At 35.6% G+C, this 23541-nt stretch overlaps 1 protein-coding gene and 1 long non-coding RNA gene across 2 annotated transcripts in view; one reads left to right on the forward strand and one right to left on the reverse strand.

The window, feature by feature from the left end:
• Positions 1-330: 330 nt before the first annotated feature.
• On the forward strand, positions 331-3585 carry LOC126948475 (uncharacterized). The gene is made up of 2 exons (XR_007723468.1): positions 331-515; positions 2661-3585. It is a non-coding gene; the product is annotated as an uncharacterized LOC126948475 (long non-coding RNA).
• Positions 3586-14732: 11147 nt separating this feature from the next.
• LYPLAL1 (lysophospholipase like 1) overlaps positions 14733-23541 on the reverse strand; it is a 37980-nt gene continuing 29171 nt past the window's right edge. Inside the window, exons 4-5 of the mRNA XM_050780229.1 lie at positions 15894-16009; positions 14733-15069 (exon numbers count right to left, since the gene is read on the reverse strand). Coding sequence (XP_050636186.1) covers positions 14833-15069; positions 15894-16009 — 353 coding nt within the window. The 3' untranslated portion in view covers positions 14733-14832. The remainder of the gene's footprint in view (positions 15070-15893; positions 16010-23541) is intronic.

The raw sequence follows: 23541 nt of genomic DNA on the forward strand, positions 1-23541 counted from the left end.
GGGAGACAAGAAAGGCAGGAGGTGAAACCGTGGTGAAGCTGGTAAGGACCAGATTGTGAAGAGATTTACTGCTGAGCTAAAGAATTTGAGTGTTATTCTGAAGACAGACTAACATGGGGAGCCAGCAGGGCTTATTGGGTGGTGAAACAAACCAATAACTCTCAGGGCACGTGGGAAATAAACAGATGGAAGACAGGAGAAACCAGAAGCTGGGAGATCCATCCAAACTGATGATGAGGAGGGTAGAACTAAGATGGAGACAACAAGGATGGTTTAGAGGCCACAGTGGCAAGATGTTGCTTTTGTAGAACATCAGAAACATCTGACATTAACTGACAAGTGAGAAGATGAGGGGGGGATGAATAGATGCTGACATAATGATATTATACGGAGGAAAAGTCATTTTTTAAAGATCACAAAAGGAGAAGAAGGTTCCAGGATGAACCACAAAAACAGTAACTTAACTTCTGTCCTGGGCTCTTTATATTAAATCTCACCACAAACCCATTTTACAGGTAAGGAAACAAAAACCTGGAGAGATTAGCTTCCGCCTCCCCGCCCCCACCAAATCACACATTTGGTAAATGTAAGAATTTTTCATTGTTTTGAACATATTATGACTGGTGAGCAACCAGGAGAGGAGGCCCAGCAGGAAGTTAGAAACATGAATCTGGAAATAGGAATGAGTGCTTGGGGCCACAGGTATAGACATGGAGCCAGTAGTCTGAAGCCACAGGAATAGCAGCTCAGCCAGAGTGAGAATAAAAAGAAACAATAGAGCCAGAAGGACCTTCCACATTAAGGGGCTAACAATGAGTGGGTCATTGAAAGAAACAGGAAATAGCTGAGAGAGACAAGAAAAACTAGACTGCAAGGTCCAAGTTTCTAGAATCAGAGGTTAATCAAACCCTATGAAGATATGGAAAAGATAAGGACTGAAGCAGGCTATGGAATTAGAAAATTAGAACTCTGAAGGAAATGATTCATAACCTTCAAAAACTCCTAAATACACAATTCTACACCATGACTATGGAAATTAGATTGGGTCAGCTATCACACTGCAGCAGAGGGAGAGACCAATGTATTCCTTTAGCAGAACAGTAAAAACTGAGCTAAAAGCAGCATGAATATAAAATGTCTACAAAGGAAATAGCTCTGAATCTAGAACATTTGAATTTTATATGAATTTTCAGTCATATTTTTTTCTGAACACTACCACTATGGCAGTGTGGCACAGTGACAATAACATCCATAAGGAGAATTATGTTTTCGTCCTGCATAATCAGAACCATGAGTACGTCACCGCTTTTCTTTGGATCTCTGTTTCCATATGTATAAAATGATAATCTCTGAATTCCCCTCCAGTAATAAAAGTTATTTGATTCTATAGAAGAACTAAGACAATGTTAACCAGCTGACCCAAAACATATGAGACTTCATAAGGTAATTAAGAAGTCCCCCTCAAAAATGCATTTTAGCTACTATTTGAAATGGAAATTTTTTTCTCTTGCCATTTAAAAATACTGTTGTTAGACTTACCTAGAGATTTATTGCTGTTGAAGTAAAATATTTTAAAAGAGTCATTTATTTGCTCTTGCCAGTTAGCTCATGTTGTGAACTTTCATTTTTAACACTTCTTTCTTTCTTGTTATATAATCGAGAAGCTGGCTTAATACCTAATGCCCAAAGGAAAGACTTCTGTCTCTCATGGATACCCCCACTCAATATTTCAATTTCAGTAATTTCACTGGCAAAAGAACACATACCAGAAGTTGCCAAAATTAATATGTTAAGTAACTAATATGTCAAGTGGATCTCTAATTTCAACTGGACAAGTCAACAACTGAATAGGAAAAATCAGAGTAGGGAAGAAAGAGAGAGACAAAAAATGGAAACAGTGATTTTTAACAAATAATACTATGCCTTTAAGAGTAGAAAGTGAAACAGCAAAAGAAAAAAACAAAACAAAATACCAATTATGAATTCATCACAATACAGACTGAAGTAACAAGCTATTTTGAAATTACCCCTAAAACAAATTTAAAATAAAATGCAAAAGCATCGAACTTTCTCATCACTTTTTAAGAAAAAAAAAAAAAAAAAAAAAAGAAAAGATCCCAGAGGCTCTGAACAAAACTGTTGGCAAAAACATAAGTCTTTTATGGGCACTTTGCCCAAAAGATGATTTCTCCAAAACAAAACATCCACTATTCATCATGGAACCATTAATTCTATTCTTGTTATAAAAATCACATGACTTTCAAAACCAAATTGAAAACTAAAGGCCTAAATAATATCACAAAGCAAAAGCACATAATAATGAGAGGACAGCATAAAAATATATTTTGAAGTAATATTTTACATTTTTGAAAAGTCTACTCAATATTTTAAATATGATTTCACACTTATTTTCTAAAGTACTCAAGGGCTAGAAAACAAAGAATAAAGGGCTTTGCAGGAGGATTAACAGGATTTGAGGGAAGTCAATGGCAAATGTTGAAAATGTTGATCAAATTGTATGGTTTACCGGGAAATAAATTATTTTTCACCTGATTTCCTTTTAATGAAGATAAATTAGGGAGGTAGGTGATTGTAGGCTGAAGGAAGACATCCAAACAACTACCCAAATGGTGTCTTATTTGTTGCTACTTCTCTTTCAGTTGGGAGAAGCTTGGTCCACCTCAGCCTTGGGCCCATGCTTTTATATCTAGTGTTAACATTCATTCTGGATGGGTAGAAGGTTCTGCCCTCTTTCAGACAACAGTTACTGCTATGGTTTGAATGTATGTGTCCCTCCAAGATCCGCATGTTGGAATTTAAACCCCAAGGTGATGGTATTAAGAGGTGGAGCCTTTTGGAAAGTGATTATGTCATGATGGCTGTGCCTTCAAGAATACATTAGTGCTCTTATAACAGAAGTTTAAGGAACCCCCTAGTGCCTTTTGCCTTCTCCATTCCACCATGTGTGGACATAACATTCTGCCGTATGAGAATTTAGCAAAAAGACACCATCTTGAAGAAAAGAGACAGCTTTCACCAGACACCAAATCTGCTGGTACTGTGCTCTTGGACTTCCTTATCAATTAATGATTCTATGGTATTTTGTTATAGCAATGGGAACAAACTAAGACAGTTACAGAGACACACACCTGCATTGAGTGTAAAAGGAGGGAAATTTACAGTCCTTTTAAGCAGAAACCAAGCAAGTTGCTAGACAGCTGGCTGGTACACCTGGAAGATGAGGGGGCTGGTGTGCGTGACAGTTGCAAAGGAAAAACCAGCAACAGCGGGACTTCTAAAGTCCATTATGCTAACCTTTGATCCATTTGAAGATGGCAGTGAACCACCTCAGAACTTTGTTTTGTTTTCTTTACAACTGGTCATGCCTGCTTTCAAGAAGCTTTGGCCCTCTCAGGGAGATTTCCCTGAGACAATTTCCCATGGGAAACAAAAAATGGGCCTTGACTAACATTCAGGGTCTTATTGTTTAGACTGAGTTTACAAAGCTGAAGAGGTTGATGCCCTGAAGTGTGAGAAACTGACCCCTCAAAATCAAAATAAATTCTTGCAAGCAGCTGCCACATTGCTCAAAATTGAAATGTGGTTTGCTTACCGCATAGTGCCACTCTCCTTCTCCATGGAGAGCCCTTTGATACATCCCTCCTCCTCTCACTGCCTTAAGTGGCATGAGAAGGATAATTCGAGATAGGACAACATCTCCTTGCTCCCAAGAGGGATTAAAAGCCATACATCTATTGAATATTTTGAAGAATGTCGGGTAGGGAAAGGATTCCAACTTTTGTGGCTCTGTTGGATTCTAGCATGTGAGTTATCATCCTACTGGGTCCCATAGGGTGAAGATATATCCAAATTAGAGTTGGGGCAGAGATCATGGTGGGGAAGGGAAGTTACCATAACCTGAGGGTTGAGCCCTCTGTTGTTTTAACATATTGTTGTTTTGGCTTCCACTGCTGAAAGTGTAAGTGGTGTTGATGTTTTACATGCCTATACTGTGAATGCTTGCAAGTACCAAAAGGGATTTTAGTGATTGGAAACAGCCAGATGTAGAGAGGTGCTAATACTTCTGCAGTCCCACATCTTCAATGATTCCTTTGAATTACACATCTCCGTGACTCTAATGTTGCCAATGGGATCCTCTGGCAAAGGAAGGTGGCCTCCACTTGGAGGTGCCCCTTAGAATTTGGGCTTCACCTCCTTAACACAGCTACCAGCAGATAGGCCTCTTTTGAAAAGCAGCTATTAGTTTACTATTGGGTGGGTTCTTGTTGAAACTGAGCACCTGACCCCCAGGGGAACTGTAACTCTTTGGTTGATATTTCAGTTTTGGCAAGATCAACTCAGACTCCATGACTAACAAAGTGAAAAGTGTCCAAAAAGCTCACTTGTCAAATAGAAATGGTAAATCACGAACACAGCCAGCCTGGCCTTGGTGACATCTAGGTGCTACATGAAAAGATGCAGCTTTTCTATTCCACCAATAGCAAGATGCTGGCTCAATGGAGCCCCTGATTCATAGAGGTTCCCCATAATCACTTCGCCTGCTTCAACAATGGTTCAGCTAAGCTGAAATCTGCTGGTGTCCACTGGGTGGCTTCAACTGCTCAGTCTCAGGCAGGGCCAACTATTCAGAACTGAAAATAGGCACAGTCATCGCTGCCCTTAGTGGGCAGAACTCAAGGCTGTTCTCATAGCTCTGGCAAATAATACCCTTGATGAACCTTATTATATTTTTACTGACTCTTGAGTTGTTGCCATGGCCTGATATATTTTGGACTGTCACTAGGAAAACTACAGACTGGCAGATTTTAAAACACTCCTCTTTGGCTCTACAAACTAATAAAACAAATAGTGGCTGCTGATTGAATCATCTGGGTCACTCATGGACATGGATGGACCCATTCTGTGTTGAAACTGTCTGTAGTCAAGTTATCAATTGGGCCTGAACTGCCTAGATTGCTACCCTTGCTTACCTAAACCACCATCATAGCAGATATGGCAATATATCAACCATCACATTGGGCAAAAAGTAAAAAGTCCTGTGTTTTTGATGCATAGGCTGCAATTGCATGCCAGAATTTTGATTCCTGCTAAAAGTTGACCTGGTTGTCTTGCAATGAGAGCAGCCACACAGCATGGGCCACTGACATTGACCATATCTGTTTCTGACACATTAATCCCATCTGCTCTGTGACCTCTCCTAGGGGTTGTAAATGCTGCCTTACTGAAATTAACACTTTTTCAGGTTGTGTATTGGTGTTCCAGTCTCATAAGTTTACTCCGAGCACAACATTGTGGCCCATGAAACTAATCTGTTGTATTTCTGACTTTATGAGCCACTTGGTATCTGACAACAATGTGCCTTTTATTGCAAAACAATTCAACAATCGGCTACTGGTCGGATATGATGGACCTTTTATACTTACTATAATTCTCAAAGACCTAGAATTGTTGAACGTTGGGGTGTTCTCCTCAAAAATTGACTCAAGAAATGTCACGTCTGGCTGTACCTCCCACACTTTCTTCTGATTCACATGCCTTAGTAAGGCAGTTTGGTCAGTAAATGCAGGTGTTCCCAGAAAGAGATCATCTCCTTTCAATGATATCCCAGATAAGGGTCAGAAGGAAAGTGCTGGGAGCTACTCTGAAAATCTGAGATTCCACCTGATCATTACTGGGCATGATGATGCTTTTTTACCTAATGGGTAGCCCTAGGGAAAAGTCCTCCTTTTCCCTAATGGTAGCTGGTACTAGTAGATGGGGCTGGCCTGGTTGATATACCTTCTGGGAGGCTGCTTAGCAAAAAAGAGGCAGGATATTTAAACTTAATTCTGGTTAACAGATATGGATTTACTTGTTGCACTGACAAGATCTTAGATAAAAAAGCTAATGGCTAATTGGTTGAGTACATGACTCACCAAGTGCCCCTATGTGGTCCACGTGGGCCAAAGGAGGGTGGCATAATGGGTCTTTTGTATATTTTTTAAATGCTTTAGTCCCTTTTGTATCTAGTCCTTCTGGAGGAAAGCTTTGAATTAGCAATGATTGGAAAAAAGATGAAGTTATAGCTTCTGAAATGGGACACAAAAGTACAATTGTACGGAAAGCAAAAATTCTAGGACCTGAGAACACTCTAGTAGCTACACAGAAGGGAGGAACTTTAATGATGGCTATCTTCCAAAACAACCCCTGGAGCTTTCATTGCAAAGGAAAACAACATGATGTTGTTCTCCCAAACTGTTGCCAGCACCTTAAATTTAAAGTTGAAATTAAATTTGACTGCTAGGCCTGCCATACCTCAACAGAGGAATCACTAGTTAATCACTATTCTCCTTTACCTCACTGAGAAGTTTATGGAAACAGCAAGAGAACCCCAGCTCCTATACCACAGCTGGGTGTGTTTGTGTGAGTGTACACAGACACAGACACACACACACACCAACATGAACCCACCTACCAATACCCCCAGGTATCTTCCCCATTTCTCATAGAACGAATAGTTGTCACTGTTCATTCTGTAGTATGGACAGATGGCACCCAGCTACCCAGCTGGTGGTACAAACAGCACAGGAGTGCCCCTGGGCATCCCCTGCATAAACCAAGAACTAGACTTAATTGTTTTAACTGAACTGGGAACTCAGGCTTACCAGATGGCCAGAAGACCACACTGAGGACAAGGTCACCTGTTCCTGTGACTGATGTTGGTCCTGTTTGAGGTGGCCTAATAAGTGTTAACTTGTCTCTAGAAAACATGGTGACTTTGACCTTTTGTAAGAGACTTTGGCATTTAAGGAAATACCACAAATCATTCCTGTAGACTTCAGTTGACTGCAGGGATCTCTCCAAAATGAGGCTTACCTTGGTTATTCAGGAAAACTTTCTGGAGAGAAAACTGATTTTTTATTTAAGTACATACAGTCTGAGGGCCCATGATCCCTATATTGGGAATAACTATGAGAATAATTAGAAAAGTTGATATGAAGTTTGTGCCAGTCTTTAGCTAAAATGATTAATGATACCATCTTGGCCCTGGAAGCATTCAGGTCCACCTCAATTCACTGGCTATGGATGCTGTGAATGGCAACATTGTCCTAGACTTCCTCCTTGCAGGCCAAAGTGGAATCTGTGTACTTGCTTATACATCTTACAATGCTGGGACTAATGCTTTGGACAAAGCAGGAGGGTCAATACAGAGACTTAAGGAGGAGGACAGCTGGTCTCCTAATGCACACCTTTAATCATGGGATTTGTTTGGCTGGATGGGGCCAGGACCCTGGGAGGCACAGTTGAGGTTAGTACTTCAGTTTGGCCTCATTCTAGTACTTGCATTCTTATTCATGGTTGTCTTAATTCAATGCTACATGAAACAAATTGATTTCATTGCAGCTAAATGGCAGAATTGAACAAATGTGAAAAAGAACACATGCATGGGTCTGTATCTTACCTTCAGTATAGGAATATGCTTAGTCTTCCCTTCAGAAATGTTTACATGTGTACACTTAGGGTGTACACTTAGGGTACTTACTTACACCCTAAGTGTACACATGTAAACATTTCTGAAGGGAAGGAGAATTATAATATACCAAACGGCCTATCTGTTCTAAGTACAGTTCTAGCTCTTCATGTGTTAAAATTACTCAAAGGCTGGTGAATCGTCTGTCTTGAGTGATCATGGAATCTGAATTTTCTTGAAATGTTTACATCAAATGTGTCCAATTTTGTGGTTTCCCTGGGCCACACTGGAAGAATTGGCTTGAGTCACACAAAAAATACTAACACTAACAATAGCTGATGACCTAAAAAAAAAAAAAAAAAAAAAAAAAAAAAAGGCAAAAAAAGTCTCGATGTTTTAAGAAAGTTTATGAATCTGTGTTCATTCAAAGCTGTCATGGCCCACATGTGACCTGTGGGCTGCAGGGTGGACAATCTTGGTTTACATGCTTTTGGTATTTTCTTGAAATATTTGGTAATTTGTAATTACATGGCTTTGCTAATTCTGTGCTCTTGTCATATGTCAAGAAATTTTTTTCATCTAATGAACGCAGTGTTTAAATATGTTCTTGGTAATAATATCTGAACATTTTATTTTACATACCAAAGTACCACACATGCTCAATTATAACCAGTCTGCCTCCTATTTTGTTCTCAGTTCATTTTGTTATACTTCAGTTGAACTATCCAATTTCCTATAAACAATGTATTTAATTTCCTTACTACTGATGGTTGTTGCCTATTCAGTTTTCAGCTGAGAAAAAATCCTATCAATAAACATTTTACTTCTCTTTAAGGATTATAAAGTAATAAAGCCTGTTATAAAACTTCAAGCAGAAGAACTAGGTAATAAGAAATCAAAGTCTCCCTTCACTCACATCCTAATCTGTCTCTCTCCTCCTTTGCAAAATTCCAGTTCCCCCAACACATAAATGTAATTTATTGTGATACTGATTTATGCTTTCTTCTTGCTGCAATTTCTCCTCACTTATGTAAGAAAGTATCAAGGCTACTTCAACTTCCTGGCCTTAGGAAATGTTTATATGTGCAAAGCAACAGAAAATTTTGGGGTGGGGGGCATGCAGAGAATAGTCGAGTGGTTTCTTAGGAGAATAAAATCTTAAACTCCAGGGTCCCCAGCCTTAGCAATGATTTGTCAGGCTCAAATACTTGGCTTTAAGAGACCACACATATGTGGGCAATCACCATCTCACGGTGAATGAGGAGTAGATAATTGAAGGTCTTCTCTGAATATATTGCCCCTGTGCAAGGGGCCCAAACCTTGCATGATTTAGAATGGAGAGTTCACAACTAAGACTAAATATCCTATCAGCTGATTAGATGGAGAACCAGGATTGAAGATTATAGAAAATATTTTGATATAACTTCCACATAACTCAGTCTGTTAAGATTTACAACCATCAGACACACACACACACCCCCCAACCCTGGCAAAACATTACTAACAATACTTGTATCTGTTTAAGTTTTCATTTTGTTAAAGACTTACAGAACAAGCATTCATTAAAAAGTCTGGATTTATTTCCTTTAAATTATACTATATTTGGTATATACACTGAATATATGTCACAGGCATGGTATTTATGACACATGCATAAAACATGCATGCTACTCTTAAGGCAAAATACATCCGTGAGGATTTTAAACATGAGTGGCATAGAATATGGTCAACATAAAACATTCAATATTTCAAGGTGAAGGTCATTAAAAGTTTTAGAAAATTAAAGCGCCGCATGAGTTGAGTCTTCTCTGAAGGGATTTTATTAAATTCTCAGTCTCAGAGGAATGAAGAGACTTCTATTTTTGACCAGTATGATCAAGATGGAATAATGGGTTCCAAATTAATTCTACCTCAAACAACTAGAAAGCTGTACTACACATATGTTTTTACATATTGTACTCTGGCAGCACAGGACAGTCATTCCTTAAGATGGGAAGACAAATGAGGTGAGCTTTAAGGAATGCCCCAGCTTACTGTCTGAATCAGAGTTTCCAGACTGCAGCCTGGGGAGGGAGATCTAGCTGGGGCCATGAGGAGACTGAGCTGGGAGTCCACTGAGGTCAAGAGCTTAGAGTTCACAGAGTACAGTACTGCACCCAGAGTGCCAGGTATCTGCAGAGGCACCCCCGCAATTCTTCAGTAGAGTACTAGTCATCAGATGTGTGCGAGGAAACCATGAATCTCCTGAAAGAGGAGCAATAGGTGGGGCTCACATGAGGATGAGGAGTTTGTGTTCCCACTAGCTGTAGTGTAAAAACCTCACAATCCAGACAGTATCATATAGAGTATGCCAAAATGTATTGCTTGAGTAGTGTGGCAACATTAGTCCTGGATAAACACTGCTCTGCTACCACCAGGAAGTGACAAAAGAAAACCTGAAAGGATAAAACTGTTTTTAATACTTTTCAATAATTGTATTCCATGACAAAACTTGTGAATATTTACAGAAATGCAAAAATACCAAGTACTTAACAAGACAGAGCTCACATGTCTAGAATCCAATCAAAAGGGACCATTATTATAAAGAGACCAACAAAATACTACCCTTAATGAGAATAAAAATATACAAACTCAAAAATGACACTCAGAAAATATTAAAAATTGCTACAATTATATACCATATATTCAAAAAGGCAGAGATTAAGCCTATTATATAGAAAAATGTAAGAAATAAAAAAACTAGAGATGAACACTATCTGATATGAAAAATAAAGTGCATTTTAGAATAAAAGATCAATGAACTTCACGAAGTATTTCAGGCAGAAGGAAAATGACACCATATGGAAATTTAAAGCTGTATCATGGAATGAAGAGCATTAGAAAAGGAAAATGTAAGGGTAATATAAAAAAGTTTTAAATCTTTTTAAAGGATCATTTAGCTTCCGGCTGTGATGTAGTAACAGGGACTCTTCTTCTTTCACCTGGAACAAATAAATACACACACACACAGCAAAATAATGGAAAAAATGTCTTTTCAAAAGCAGTGGACATTAGGTAGTAAAGGACAGTGAACCCTCAGAGATGGGAAACAGAGTGAGCTTTATGACTACTCTGGCTTACTGACTTCAGTGAGTTCCCAGTCCACAGTACAAGGAGGGAAAAGTCATGCAAAGCTTGCAACCCCCTGAGGTGAGATGCAGTTATGAATCTGAGTAGATCAGGCTGGCTACAGTTGATACGGCAGGGTATCAGAGACAAGTGAACTGCACAGAGAGAGAAGTCCTGAGATCCAGAGACATCTATCTTGAGTATTAAGCAGACTACTGATCACCATGGGTGTGAGTAAACACCCTCAGGCCGGGGAAAGAACCACCCACAAAGTTCAGAGGGCACTCCAAGCAAAAGACACATGAAAAATTATACCAAGACACGCAATAATCAAGTTGGTCAAAATCAGTGATCAACAGAGACTACTAAAAACAGCAAGACTAAAAAGATACAACAGATACAGAAGAACAGAGATAAAAATGACAGAAAATTTATTATCTGAAATAATTCAAGTAAGAAGATAGGAAAACAACATGTTTAAAACACTAAGAGAAAATACATTTATCTGGAATTCTACATTCAGTTAAAACACCTTTCAAAAACAAATGTAAAATACAGACTTCATCAGACACAAAAGCTGAAATTTATCACCAGATTTGCACTCCAAGAAATATTAAAGAATGTACTTCAGTCACAATGAAAATACCAGGAAAAAATACAGGTCTACACAAAAAATTGAGGAGCACCAGAAATGGTATCTCCCTGGGTAGATAGGTAAGATTTTTTCTCATTATGTAATTCACTTTAAAGAAAAATTGCCTGGGCGACATGCAATGGCTTAGGCCTGTAATCCAAGCACTTTGGGAGGGCAAGGTGGGCAGATCACTTGAGGTCAGGAGTTTGAGACCAGCCTGGCCAACATGGTGAAAACCTGTCTCTATTACAAATACAAAAACTAGCTGGGCGTATTGGCAGGTGCATATAATCCCAGATACTTGGGAGGCTGAGGTATGAAAAAAATCTCTTGAACCCAGGAGGTGGAGTTGTAGTGAGCAGAGATCGCGCCACTGTACTCCAGCAGCCAAGGTAACAAAGAAAGACTCCATCTCAAAAAAAAAAAAAAAAAAAAAAAAAAAGAAAGAAAAATTACTGGTTTAAATAAAGTAATATGAGGTTGATGGTACATGCAACTTATATTTATAAGCAAAATAAAAATAGCATACAGGCTGGGAAGGGAAATATGAAAAGTTATTATAATAAACGTGAAGTGGTATAATATTGCTGTAAGAAGATAAAAAGTTATAGTATACAGAAATCTCTGGGCCCAGATGATTTCAGGAAAGAAATCTACCACACAGTTAAGGAAAAGTTAATAGCAATACTATATAATTTCTCTCAGAAAACAGAAGAGGAGAAAATACTACTCAATTTATTATGAAGCTAATATTGTCCTGATATCAAAATCAGACAAAGATAGTACAAAACAAGCAAAAACTAGAGACCAAAATCTTTCACGAACATAGACACAAACATCCTTAACAGAGTATTAGTGAATACAATTCAGCAATATATAAAAAGAATTATACAATATAACCAAGGGAGTTTATTTCAGGAATGCAAAGCTGACTCAATATACCAAAATTAAGCAGGACAGTAACAGACTGAAGAAGAAAAATCACAAATACATTAATTGTTAAAAAAAAAACATTTGACAAAATTCAACAGCCATTCATCGTAACAACTCTCAGAAAAGCAGGAACAGAGAGGAACATCATCAATTTGATAATGGACATCTATTAAAACACTACAGCTAACATATTTAATGATGTAAGACTGAATGCTTTCTCCTAAGGCTGGGAACAAGACGAGGATGTCTGCTTTCAACACTCTTGTTCAGCATAGTACTAGAAGTTCTAGCCAGTGTAATAAGCAAATGAAAGAAAAGAAAAGGCATATATTTGGAAAGGCAGAAATAACACTGTTTCAGTTTGTAGATGACATAACACTCTTTGCAGACACTCCTAAAAATCTACAGAAAAACTCCTAAATTTAACGAATGAGCTCTATAAGATCAAGACCAACATATAAAAATTGTGATTCAATATGCTAGCAAAGGGCACTTGGAAACTGAAAATAACACAAACCACTTATAATCAATCAAAAAATAAAACACGCATATAAATCTAACAAAATAGGTATAGAACTTGTATGGAGAAAGCCTCAAAAACGCTGATAAAAGAAATCAAGTATCTAAATAAGTGGAGTAACATATCATGTTTGTGGATTGGAAGATTCAACATAGTAAGGATGCAAATTCTCCCCAAATTGATATACAGGTTTAAAATAATTCCTATCAAAACCTCAGCAAGAATTTTTTTTTTTTTGCAGATACAGACAAGGGTGTTTTAAAATTTATGTGGAAAGGAAAGGAACAAAAATAGTCAAAAGCAATCTTGAAAAAAAAATGGAATGGAAGACAGAACCCAGAAACAGACCCACAAAGGCAAGATCTAGCTGAATTTTGACAAAGGTGCAAAAATATTTCCATGGAGGATAGTTGTTTCACCAAACAGTGCTGAGACACTGTTAATCAGTATATAAAAATTAACATATTCATTTAGAAAATGTAAATTAAGCCACAATATATTACTACCATATACTTACTGAATGGATAAAATTAAAGGAGTCATAATGAGTGTTGGCAAGGATCTGGGGCAATAATACTCTCATACACTGCTGCTAGAATGTAAAATGGCACAACTATTTTCTCAAAGAGTTGGCTATTTCTTGGAAGGTTATATGTATGCCTGAAATATAACCCAGCCATTCTACTCCTACTTATTTACCAAAGAAAAATAACATAGGTCGATGCAGAGATTTTTACACAAATATTCATAGCAGCTTTATTTATAACAGCCTCACACTGGAAGCAATTTAAGTATCTGTCAGCGGTGAATGTACAAACAAATAGTGATACATCCACACAATGGAATATTACTGGGCAATAAAATAGATGAACTATTGATGTACACAACATGGAAAAATCTCAGGATAATTTTGTTGAATGAAAACAGGCAGGTATTGTATGATTCTATTTATAAAATAGGGATAATGTATATTTTATTAAACAGTTGTGAGGCTCAAATAAGATTATGTATGCATGAGAACCAACTAACATATGAAAATGTTATTATTGGCCGGGCGCGGTGGCTCAAGCCTGTAATCCCAGCACTTTGGGAGGCCGAGGCGGGTGGATCACGAGGTCAGGAGATCGAGACTATCCTGGCTAACATGGTGAAACCCCGTCTCTACTAAAAATACAAAAAACTAGCCGGGCGTGGTGGCGGGCACCTGTAGTCTCAGCTACTTGGGAGGCTGAGGCGGGAGAATGGCGTGAACCCGGGAGGCGGAGCTTGCAGTGAGCCGAGATCACGCCACTGCACTCCAGCCTGGGAGACACAGCGAGACTCCGTCTCAAAAAAAAAAAAAAAAAAAAAAGAAAATGTTATTATTTATAGTATTTTCATTGAAGTAATACAATTTCATTTTTCAGTCATCTAACAATGTATTTCGGGAACCAGATCATGACTCTCCTTATGGTTAATTTTTATTGAGTGTTTATTATGTATTTGCTATTTATTTAAATCTCAAAAAAAATTCAATGGGATAAGTACTATTAGTATCATTTTACAGGTGAAATTGAGACCTAAAGCAGAGCAGCAATTTGGGTTAACAGAAATAGAGCTCCACTGAGAATTAGGAGACCTGAATTTCTTGTCTTGACCCGAAGGCTGTGGGAAAGTCTTTAACCCCTCTATTGCTATTATTAAATACCAGTAACAAGTTCTCAGCTTACTTCACAAAGCTCTTGTGATGATCAAATAAGATAATATGAAACCGCTTTATAAACATAGAGTATTAATGTTATTCTGTGGAAATTACATAAACACAAATATCTTTGGAAAGATAATTTAAATAAAGTTGGAGAAAAGATAAAATAACACTATGCTAAGCCCTTTCATGTTTTTTCATTGTCCTTATTTATATTAGTTTAGAATACTTTATTTCAAAAATTTAAAGGTTTAAATACTTAAAAGGTTTCCAAATATTTACAGAATTGTCTGAAAAATTATGCACAGATGTTTGTCTATTGTTTTTCATTAGTAAGATTAGCTACTCTCTACAGTGATAAGCATTTTAATAAGTCAGGAAATTGTTATTTCTTAATATTTTAATTATCATTATAATTTGGCAGTAAAAATCACTTTTCACAAAGACATTACATGTATATTAACAAAACACTCTTGATTCATTCATTGTTGTTTTTCCATTTCTCTTGGCAGTTTTGTAAGAATCCATAATTTCAATTTGTCTAACTCAGGTTTGCTTAGCTCATGGTAAACATCTGGAAAACTATGAAACTTCGTGGTCACTCCTAGAGATTTTAACATTGCGTTTGTCTCTTCTGCCCAAGAATGAAGAACTAACTCATCTGCAGTACCATGACACTGAAATAATTCAGGAAGTACATCATTATTCTTCTGAAGAGCCTAGAGAAAAAGATATAAAGACAGAAAAGTTTAAGAAATTCCATTTAAGATCATTCTTAGAAATCAGAGAGAGCAGGAAAATTCCACTTTTACCAAGGCTTCAATAACTAATGGGAAAAAAAAGACAGAGGGAGTGCTGTCTGAGGTATACATTGGTGGGCCAGGCCTGGGGACTTAGCTGGTTCCTGACACCGTTCAATTTGTAACTGTGTGTCACTTACATTTATTCTATAGAGGACATCTCAAAAATGGCCAAAGCATTTCCTGAAGAAACTGAGTGACTTGGGCAGACAGACCTCTTCACAGTGTGGAAGGAGGGAGGAGTACAGAGCTAAGGTACAATTAAGGGGACAATTACATTTCAGTTCTCTATTCTGTATCTGCTTTATCATTTCCACTTCTGGTACTGAAGCTGTAATATTATAATTGAAGCTGCATCAAATTCACAGATGAGGATATTGATGCATAATAAGTATGAGCTATGTAATTGATTTTTGTTTTGATTATGTTCATGATGCAATAAGCAAACCCAGCTATAACCATCATGCAGTTTTAATATGTATAAAATTTACATATATGCTCCCCCACAACCACAGCCATAATTATCCTTTCCTCCTTGACACTTTGCTTAACAATATTTCTTGTACAGGGGATTTCCAAAACATTAATGATCAGCTGGAATTTAATCACTATGACTCATTTGGCCATGAATTTCAGGAATGCTCAATTCATATCAACTGTGTGTGTTTTACAGTTTTATTACCGATTTTGATTTAGTTTCAACATGTATATATTTCATTTTTTTAAAAAAATCTAGAACTTACCTGGTAAACAGCAGATGCTTTATTCAGAAAACTAGAAAGAGCAAATACTCCTGCAACATCTTGATGATTTCTATATGCTAAATGCATTGCCATGCATCCTCCCATAGAGAATCCTCCTAAAAGCAAAAACACACTTACAGAAAAAGGAGAATACATAAAATAATAATTTAGGATATGATATATAACAATTTTCCATATTTTTAAAATATTTGGAGACCTTGAAAGAGAATGCTAAAAACAAATTTTGCCTACTGTAAGTTCCATAGACAAAAGCCTGAGATGCGTAAATAACCCTGTTCCCTTTATGTCACCACTGGTATCACTACCGGTAAAGAGAGCTGTGCTCTACAAGGAGCTAGGATTACACAAATAGATCATGTTCACCAAGTAAAATATCTATCGTAATTCAAAATGAGTCATATTACAAGCATTACTTAAATTCTCAATATCTACTTATATTTTGTTTATACCTACAGAAACCCTCACACTGAAACTACAATTAATAATTTGCACCTTTCTGTCTTACTTGCTAAGCTATGAGCTCCATGAGGTGTTATATTTCTGGTGTCTGCTATATAACAGATGGTTAGAGAATTTTGAATTAAGAAGAATGATAAAAAAAATTTGAGGAGCTAGTTAACACATTTTTGGATTACAATATTATTTTGGAAACTAACTTATGGTGGTATAATAAAAATGAAACATGTATGCCTATATGTAGTTTTTAAAACCAAAGTTTGAAAAAAAACATTAGTCAAACTGTTATTGTCTCTTTAATGTACCAACTCTATGCCAGTCACTGGACATATGTAGATTAAAATACACAGACCTTCCTGTTCAGGGGAACTTTGATGAGGAAACACATCCAACACAGAATATGGAGATAGGTGTATGAGGTGATGGCAGCAGACAGAATGGTGATTCGAGGCCTGACAAGTCAGTGACTCAGTGTAACATTCCTAAGCTTGAGAGAAAGCTAAATGACATCTCATTATGTTCCATGAGAAAATATAGAATGTTAATCATGTAGCCACACACTCATAGAAACACAAAAATATACTTTGATTTGAATTCAAATCTCCTAATTTCGAGTCTGCTGCTTTATTTCACTTAACAAACTGTAAAGCTGAGCTCTTAAGAGATCATAAATTTGAATTTACTATAATAATCTTTTATTCATGGAGGGAACTGAGGCCCAAGATTAGGTACACATTATTTTGGATATAAAGCTATTAATAGTAATTTCGGAATTCAGATCTTTTGCAACAGAGTTTAATATACTTTCTACCATCCCTTGATATTTGTTAAAATAGGACTACTTTATCTGGAATAGGCAGGTAATATTATTTTGGACTCAGAACATAAATACCGGAGAGAGGATGACCAGTCTGGCAAAGTTTAGATTTTTTAAAAAGGCACACTAAGTAAATAATGAATAAAAGTTATCTGCGATTTTCAACATACCAGCAAGAAATAATAAGGTCTCATCGTAGCAGTAGCTCACCATGGACAAGAGCCACCTGAAAGGCTCTTTCAAAATACCCCCAATAACTCCAGATGCAGATACATCTAATTAGAAGTTCATAAATGAGCTTGGTGGGGGAGAAAAAAGTGTAAGCATCTTAACACTGTATGTAAAATTTGCAAATGTACATTAGATTCTCCAAAAAGTTAAAAGCCACTGGGCTACATTATCCATGAATTTGTGCATTAAATCTTTGACATGTCCCATTTAGATATGAACAGCTCATGTAAATACACAAAATTAGTATTTCTGGTAAACATTTATTCTAAGTACACAGAAAGAATTCTCAACTCTTACTGGTTTTTGCCACAATTCTAGTTATAGATTTCTCTCTGCTTATGAAGTTTTCTCTGTAATAACATCATGAGGGTTGTAAAGCCAAGACATTTTGAAATAAAATTCTTATCGATTTAATTTATTGAGTATAAATTATTTAGATTTTGAAACCCTTAAGAGTAACAAACAGCTTTTCTTCAATAACCAAATTTTCATTGAGTGCTTATGATTAGTTGAACAAAGTGTCTCTGTGGTGCACACATACTAATGAGTCAGTTTCAACTTTACATGCCCAGTGGTGAGTATAGTGCTTTGCACATAGCAGTAACTCAATAAAAATTTAACTGAATTTTTACAAACCATGTTATGGGTTTCTAATGAAAGCAGTAAAAAACTTACAAATATCTCTTAAGCTTATCAGAGAGACAACATTAAGGAAACTTTAGTTCTAGTCCTGCCTGTGATACTCCCTAGCTGAATATCTTTGTGTAAATTATTTAAAATGCTGGATTTCATTTATAATAAAACAAGACAGATGGACTAATCTTTAGAGTTTCCATCAACCTTTTAAATACAAATACTTAATCAGTTATAAAAACTAAAATTGTGAGCTTTAAAAATGTACAGTTACTGTAAATACAGAAATCTACATTCAGCTTAAGAATCCCTATCTGTCAAAACACAATTATAGCTTTCCTAAAAGTTCACAGAATAAATCTTAGCAAATACTCACTTCCTTCATCTCTTCCAATCTCCCCTTCTGTTCTTTATAGCCCATTTACTTACAAAGGAATTTCGGGTTGCTTAAAATCAAATACACTGTTAACAATAAAACTACATCTCTAAAATAGAAGAGAATGTGAGAGAGGAAGAGACGGGATTTGAGCAAAGAGTGAGACACAGAGAACAAAAAAAGAGACTTACAGACCATGATGTTAGGGTAGGGGCAGTAACTACCTGTGCAACTGGGCATTTAACAGTTTATCTGTAGCAAGGCAATATTCTTTAACAGAAGGAATCATAACAAGTCACACTAGAAATTTTTCTTAGCATTGAATTCCTCAACGGAATTTAAATGGATCTTTATTAAACATAAAAATTCAAAATCAGACATTCTACATACAGCCGCTTCTGTTGCTGATTCTTTTCATAAAATTCTGGGACATAAACACTTAACTTTCAGTAGAATTTAAAGATTATGGGAGCCGGGATTTTTGTGTTTTATTCACTAATGTATCCCTCTACGCTTACAACAGTGTCTGGCACACAGAAAGTGCTTATACTTATTAAACAAATGAACTTAATGTAACTGTAAGTCAATAACAATATCTCTGCAAGGAGACAAATTTATCATCAGAAAATGTAAGTTTTTGGTAATTTAATCTGATATAAAAGTAAAGCTTAAAAAATCCTAGGAAATCTAGGAATGAATGATTAGTGTGCTCCACGCCCATCATTCCTAATCTGACCTCTTAAAAATAAATATTTTAGACCCAATCCCAGACCCACTAACAAAATCTCACTGCATATGTGTAATTTTTAAAATCTCTTATGCCATAAATCAGATGTCTGATAATCACAGCTGTGTGGCAAATAATTCAAAATTAAATATAATGGGTAAAAACAAAAAGTTAAAATATGGTCACGACTTATAGAAAAATCTACACGCGATAGATACCAAGGCTGCAGGAGCAAATTTATTATTTTTTCTGAGAAATTCAAGAGCTTGAATTATGTGTCTACCAAATATAACTAATATTTGAAATATGCTAGTGTGACCAAGGAACCAAATTCTATATTTTATTTAATTTTTACTGAAGAGCCACATGTAGCTAGTGGCTACCATAGTTCTAGATCATCTAAGCTGTATGAATGATTGAAAAAAGCTTCAACATTTACAAATGAAGCAAAAATAATATTAGTATTTCACAGATAATTTTGAGGCTAAGATAAAGATTAAAAGATAAAATGTAAATAAAAGGTTAGTAGGCAAAAACTTACATTAAAAAGAGATTTTAAAAGCATACCTATCAAGAAAATTTTACATATGAAGTGACAAACACTTCATTTTTGTTGACCAGGGAATGTAATCACTTTAGGTAGTTTCAGAGCCCTTTGAGGGTAACAACTTAAACAAAACAAAAAAAAAACAAAAGAGAAAGAAAACATTTACCCACACATAAAATGTCATTATGAATACACATAAATGCATCCTGATTTAACTTCATGTTCAATTCTCATAAGTTACAATGAAGAAAAATATACTCATTGAAATATTATTATTTTAAGATTTAATCTAAGTCCCTTTCCCATTTATGATTTTGTGAGGTAATCTGTAACTCCTCACTAGCCATCTTTGACAATACAATGACCTTTAGCATAGGACACTACTGTGAAAAGGGACTTTGTGTATTTTTTCCTAATAGAAGAAAATTTAACACAAAGAACTAGTTATTTGAATTCAATTTTCCACCTAAGAGTCTAAAAAATGATATAAAATCTACTGTTCAATAAGTAAATACCAAAATAGTAAATCCATTGTAGGTAATGGTTATAACGGGTATTTACGGTTGCTGGCAAAGTATTTAAAATGTCAAGAGTTAACATTTCAACATACACTTAAGATTAACAAGCTGAATAAAACATGTTAAAAAATAATAAACCTGGCTTTATGAACTCTTTATATAAAATAAAACAGAAATAATCTATAAAAAGACTATATTGGGAACATTAAGATAATCAATCTGAAAGTAAAATCCTTAAAAAAATCCACTTACAATTAAAGTGTGCTATCAACTAAAAAGAGCTTTAAACATGCAATAAAGTCCATTACCATTCTAAATTTCAACAGTTCTTCCATTTAATTGGTGTACTATTATAATTATTCTTCAGATTTGGGAATACAGAAATTATGACTAATATATTTATTTGTATATCTCCTCTCATACAAAACTTGTGGGATAAACAAAGTATTTTCCTCTATGGAAAACTGTTAGAACAACAGTCCAGAGCCTTTAAAGTCCTACTAGTTGTTGAAGAAATATAAAATGCTTAATTAAAATACATATATGCTCAAAGAAAATAGAAGAATGCTATAATTCTGAAGTTTTAGCTCCCAGCTGGGCTATAGAGAAAACGTGTACAAGTTCAGAAAAAGGCAGGCTGGAAATTTTGATGCTAGACCTCATCTTGGGAATTCTAACTATTCCTTCATTTATTTTTATTTTTAATCTTTCTGCAAAATTAATGTACATCCATTGTACAAAATGTTTCTTGTAAAAAATAATTTTTACACATTCTCTTAAATTTCATTTTAACAGTTTAACTCTACATGTTCAATTTTATCTTATTTTTTTCATGTAAAACTAATTTGAAATTCTACAGAATTACAAAATTTTATAATTTTTAATTGAACACATACTGAGTGCCTTTTATGTGTGTATACATATAGTACTTAATGGTTACATAATACTCAATTCTATTAATGGGCCATCATTCCCTTAACCATTCTCATCATGATGGATATTTAGATCATCCACGTAAATTACTCATGTAGTTCCAGAAGCACTTGATTCTCTCTGCTTCAAAATTCTGATAATATGCTCATATTATCACATTTTGGATAAATCTGTTAATATCATTTGTCAGGTTCTATGCTTCCTAGATCTAAGTTAAGGTAAATTATATCAGTATTTTCTCTTAACAACAAATTATCACCACCTAGTGGCCAATAAAGGAAGGTATTATGGGGACCTGGGTTCTAGTCCCAACTCTATATTAGCCAGGAATCACTTTGAATTTTAGTTTCTTCACCTCTGAAATGAAAATAATTATATCCTATTTTACCTACTGCAAGGCCCAAGAGATCTAATGTATATAAAAACAACTTCAGAACTTAAAACATTACCTAAATATAAAACACTGACATACAATGGCAATTTTAAAACTAACCAGTGCAATATAGATGCCAATAAATTTAAGGTTATCTCTACCATATGTACTTTCTAAGGACAACAGTACACAAGGGAAAAATGATATACCTTTCTCCAGTTTCCTGTCTTATACAGAAACAAACTAGAAGGAAATGAAGAGTTCAAGACAGGCTTTAATAGTGATGGAGAATGTACTGACAATAAAATGCTTATATTCTGCACACTGGACACTTTTAATATGTTAATAAAGCCAGAAGAAGCCAGGATAATCTATTATTATTTTCTCAGAATACAGAATTTGAATCCTGGTTCTGTCAATGACTATATTGCCAACTTTCGAAAAGTAATTTAAAAGTCAATATTTTATTGCCTGTTTTCCCTATGTTTGATCTTAATGTCTGGTAGAATCATATGAAGCATAAATACACAAAAATAAATTTTTAAAAAATCAACATTTTTCTTATATTCCTAATGTACAGAGTTAGGATCCATGAATGTCTCCAAGGAAACCCCTTTAATTGAACATCCCCTGTAATGAACCTTTTGCTGAGTTCTTCCTATCTTAACAAAGTTTATTATTTTTTTCTATTAAGAAAGCAGTGCATATCCAATGCAGAAAACTTAGAAAACAAAAACTTTTTATAGCTAAACCCCACAGATGATTAAAATTTTAAATGCAGTTTTACTCATTAAAATAGTGTGTCGGTTTAGCATTTCATCATTCTACTAGATCTATTGAATTTGCTTTCTTGCTGTTTTTCTGACCTTCACACTGACTAGTCAGCCCTCCAGAGTTGTCAGCATAATCTTTCTAAAATGCCCATTTGATCACATCATTCACTCCATGTATATAATTTAATGATACTAGGATTTGGGATGTACACCAAACCGTTTCCTGGAAGGATTTAACGTGTCCTTTGCTATCTTTCCTGAACATGTCTGTCTCTTTGTTTACCAGTCACATTCTCAATTATTCTTTAAGACTCAGTTGCCACTTCAACAAAGCAGTTCCCAACTCCCAGAAAGATTTACTTTTCTCCTTGCTGCTTACACTATACCTTCTACATTGTTCTTCAATAATACCTGTACGGTATTAGAATACTTTCAGTTCCATATCTGTCTTACTAGACTGTAAATTTGTTTCTTTTATACTCCAGCACTTAAAATGTTACTGACAATTTGAAAATAAAATGTGAGAAGTATCATTTTTGACCTGTCCAAGCTAGACACAATACCTAGAAAAGGTGGAAGATCATATACTGTAAAAAAAAAAAAAAAAAAAAAATTTGTTTCTAAAACTGAGTTCAACATAACAAAATACCACTAATCAAATAAAACCACAAAGAAAGAATGGGCTGCTATTGACATCAGATACGGAGAGTAGTTTTGTTTATAAAGTTACACAATACAACTACACTCTCAGAGATTGGGTCCCATTAGGACATACTGTCTTATATTAAATCAGAAATCTGAACAGATTATTAAACAAAATGAATAAGGGTAACAACTTTTGAACCTATTACCTTCATATTTCTTTTCCAATCTTACATTTTGCTAGTTCTTCCCATTATAATTATTTTTTAAAAGAAACCTAGCCTGGGCCAGGCATGGTGGCTCACAGGTGTAATACCAACACTCTGGGAGACTGAAGCAGAAGATCACTTGAGATCAGGAGTTTGAAACTAGCCTGGGCAACATGGAGAGACCCCATCTCTACATAAAACAAACAAATAAAAAAAACAGCCAGATATGGTGGCATATGCCTATCGTCCTAGCAATTCGAGAAGCTGATGCAGGAGGATTGCTGAGTCCAGGAGTTTAGGTTGCAGTGAGCTATGACCACACCATTGCACTTCAGCCTGGGCAACAGAGCAAGACCCTGTTTCAAAAAAAAAATTACCTAATTTTATTCCTA

The sequence above is a fragment of the Macaca thibetana genome, chromosome 1, assembly GCF_024542745.1.
Source record: "Macaca thibetana thibetana isolate TM-01 chromosome 1, ASM2454274v1, whole genome shotgun sequence".
Classification (NCBI taxonomy): domain Eukaryota; kingdom Metazoa; phylum Chordata; class Mammalia; order Primates; family Cercopithecidae; genus Macaca; species Macaca thibetana.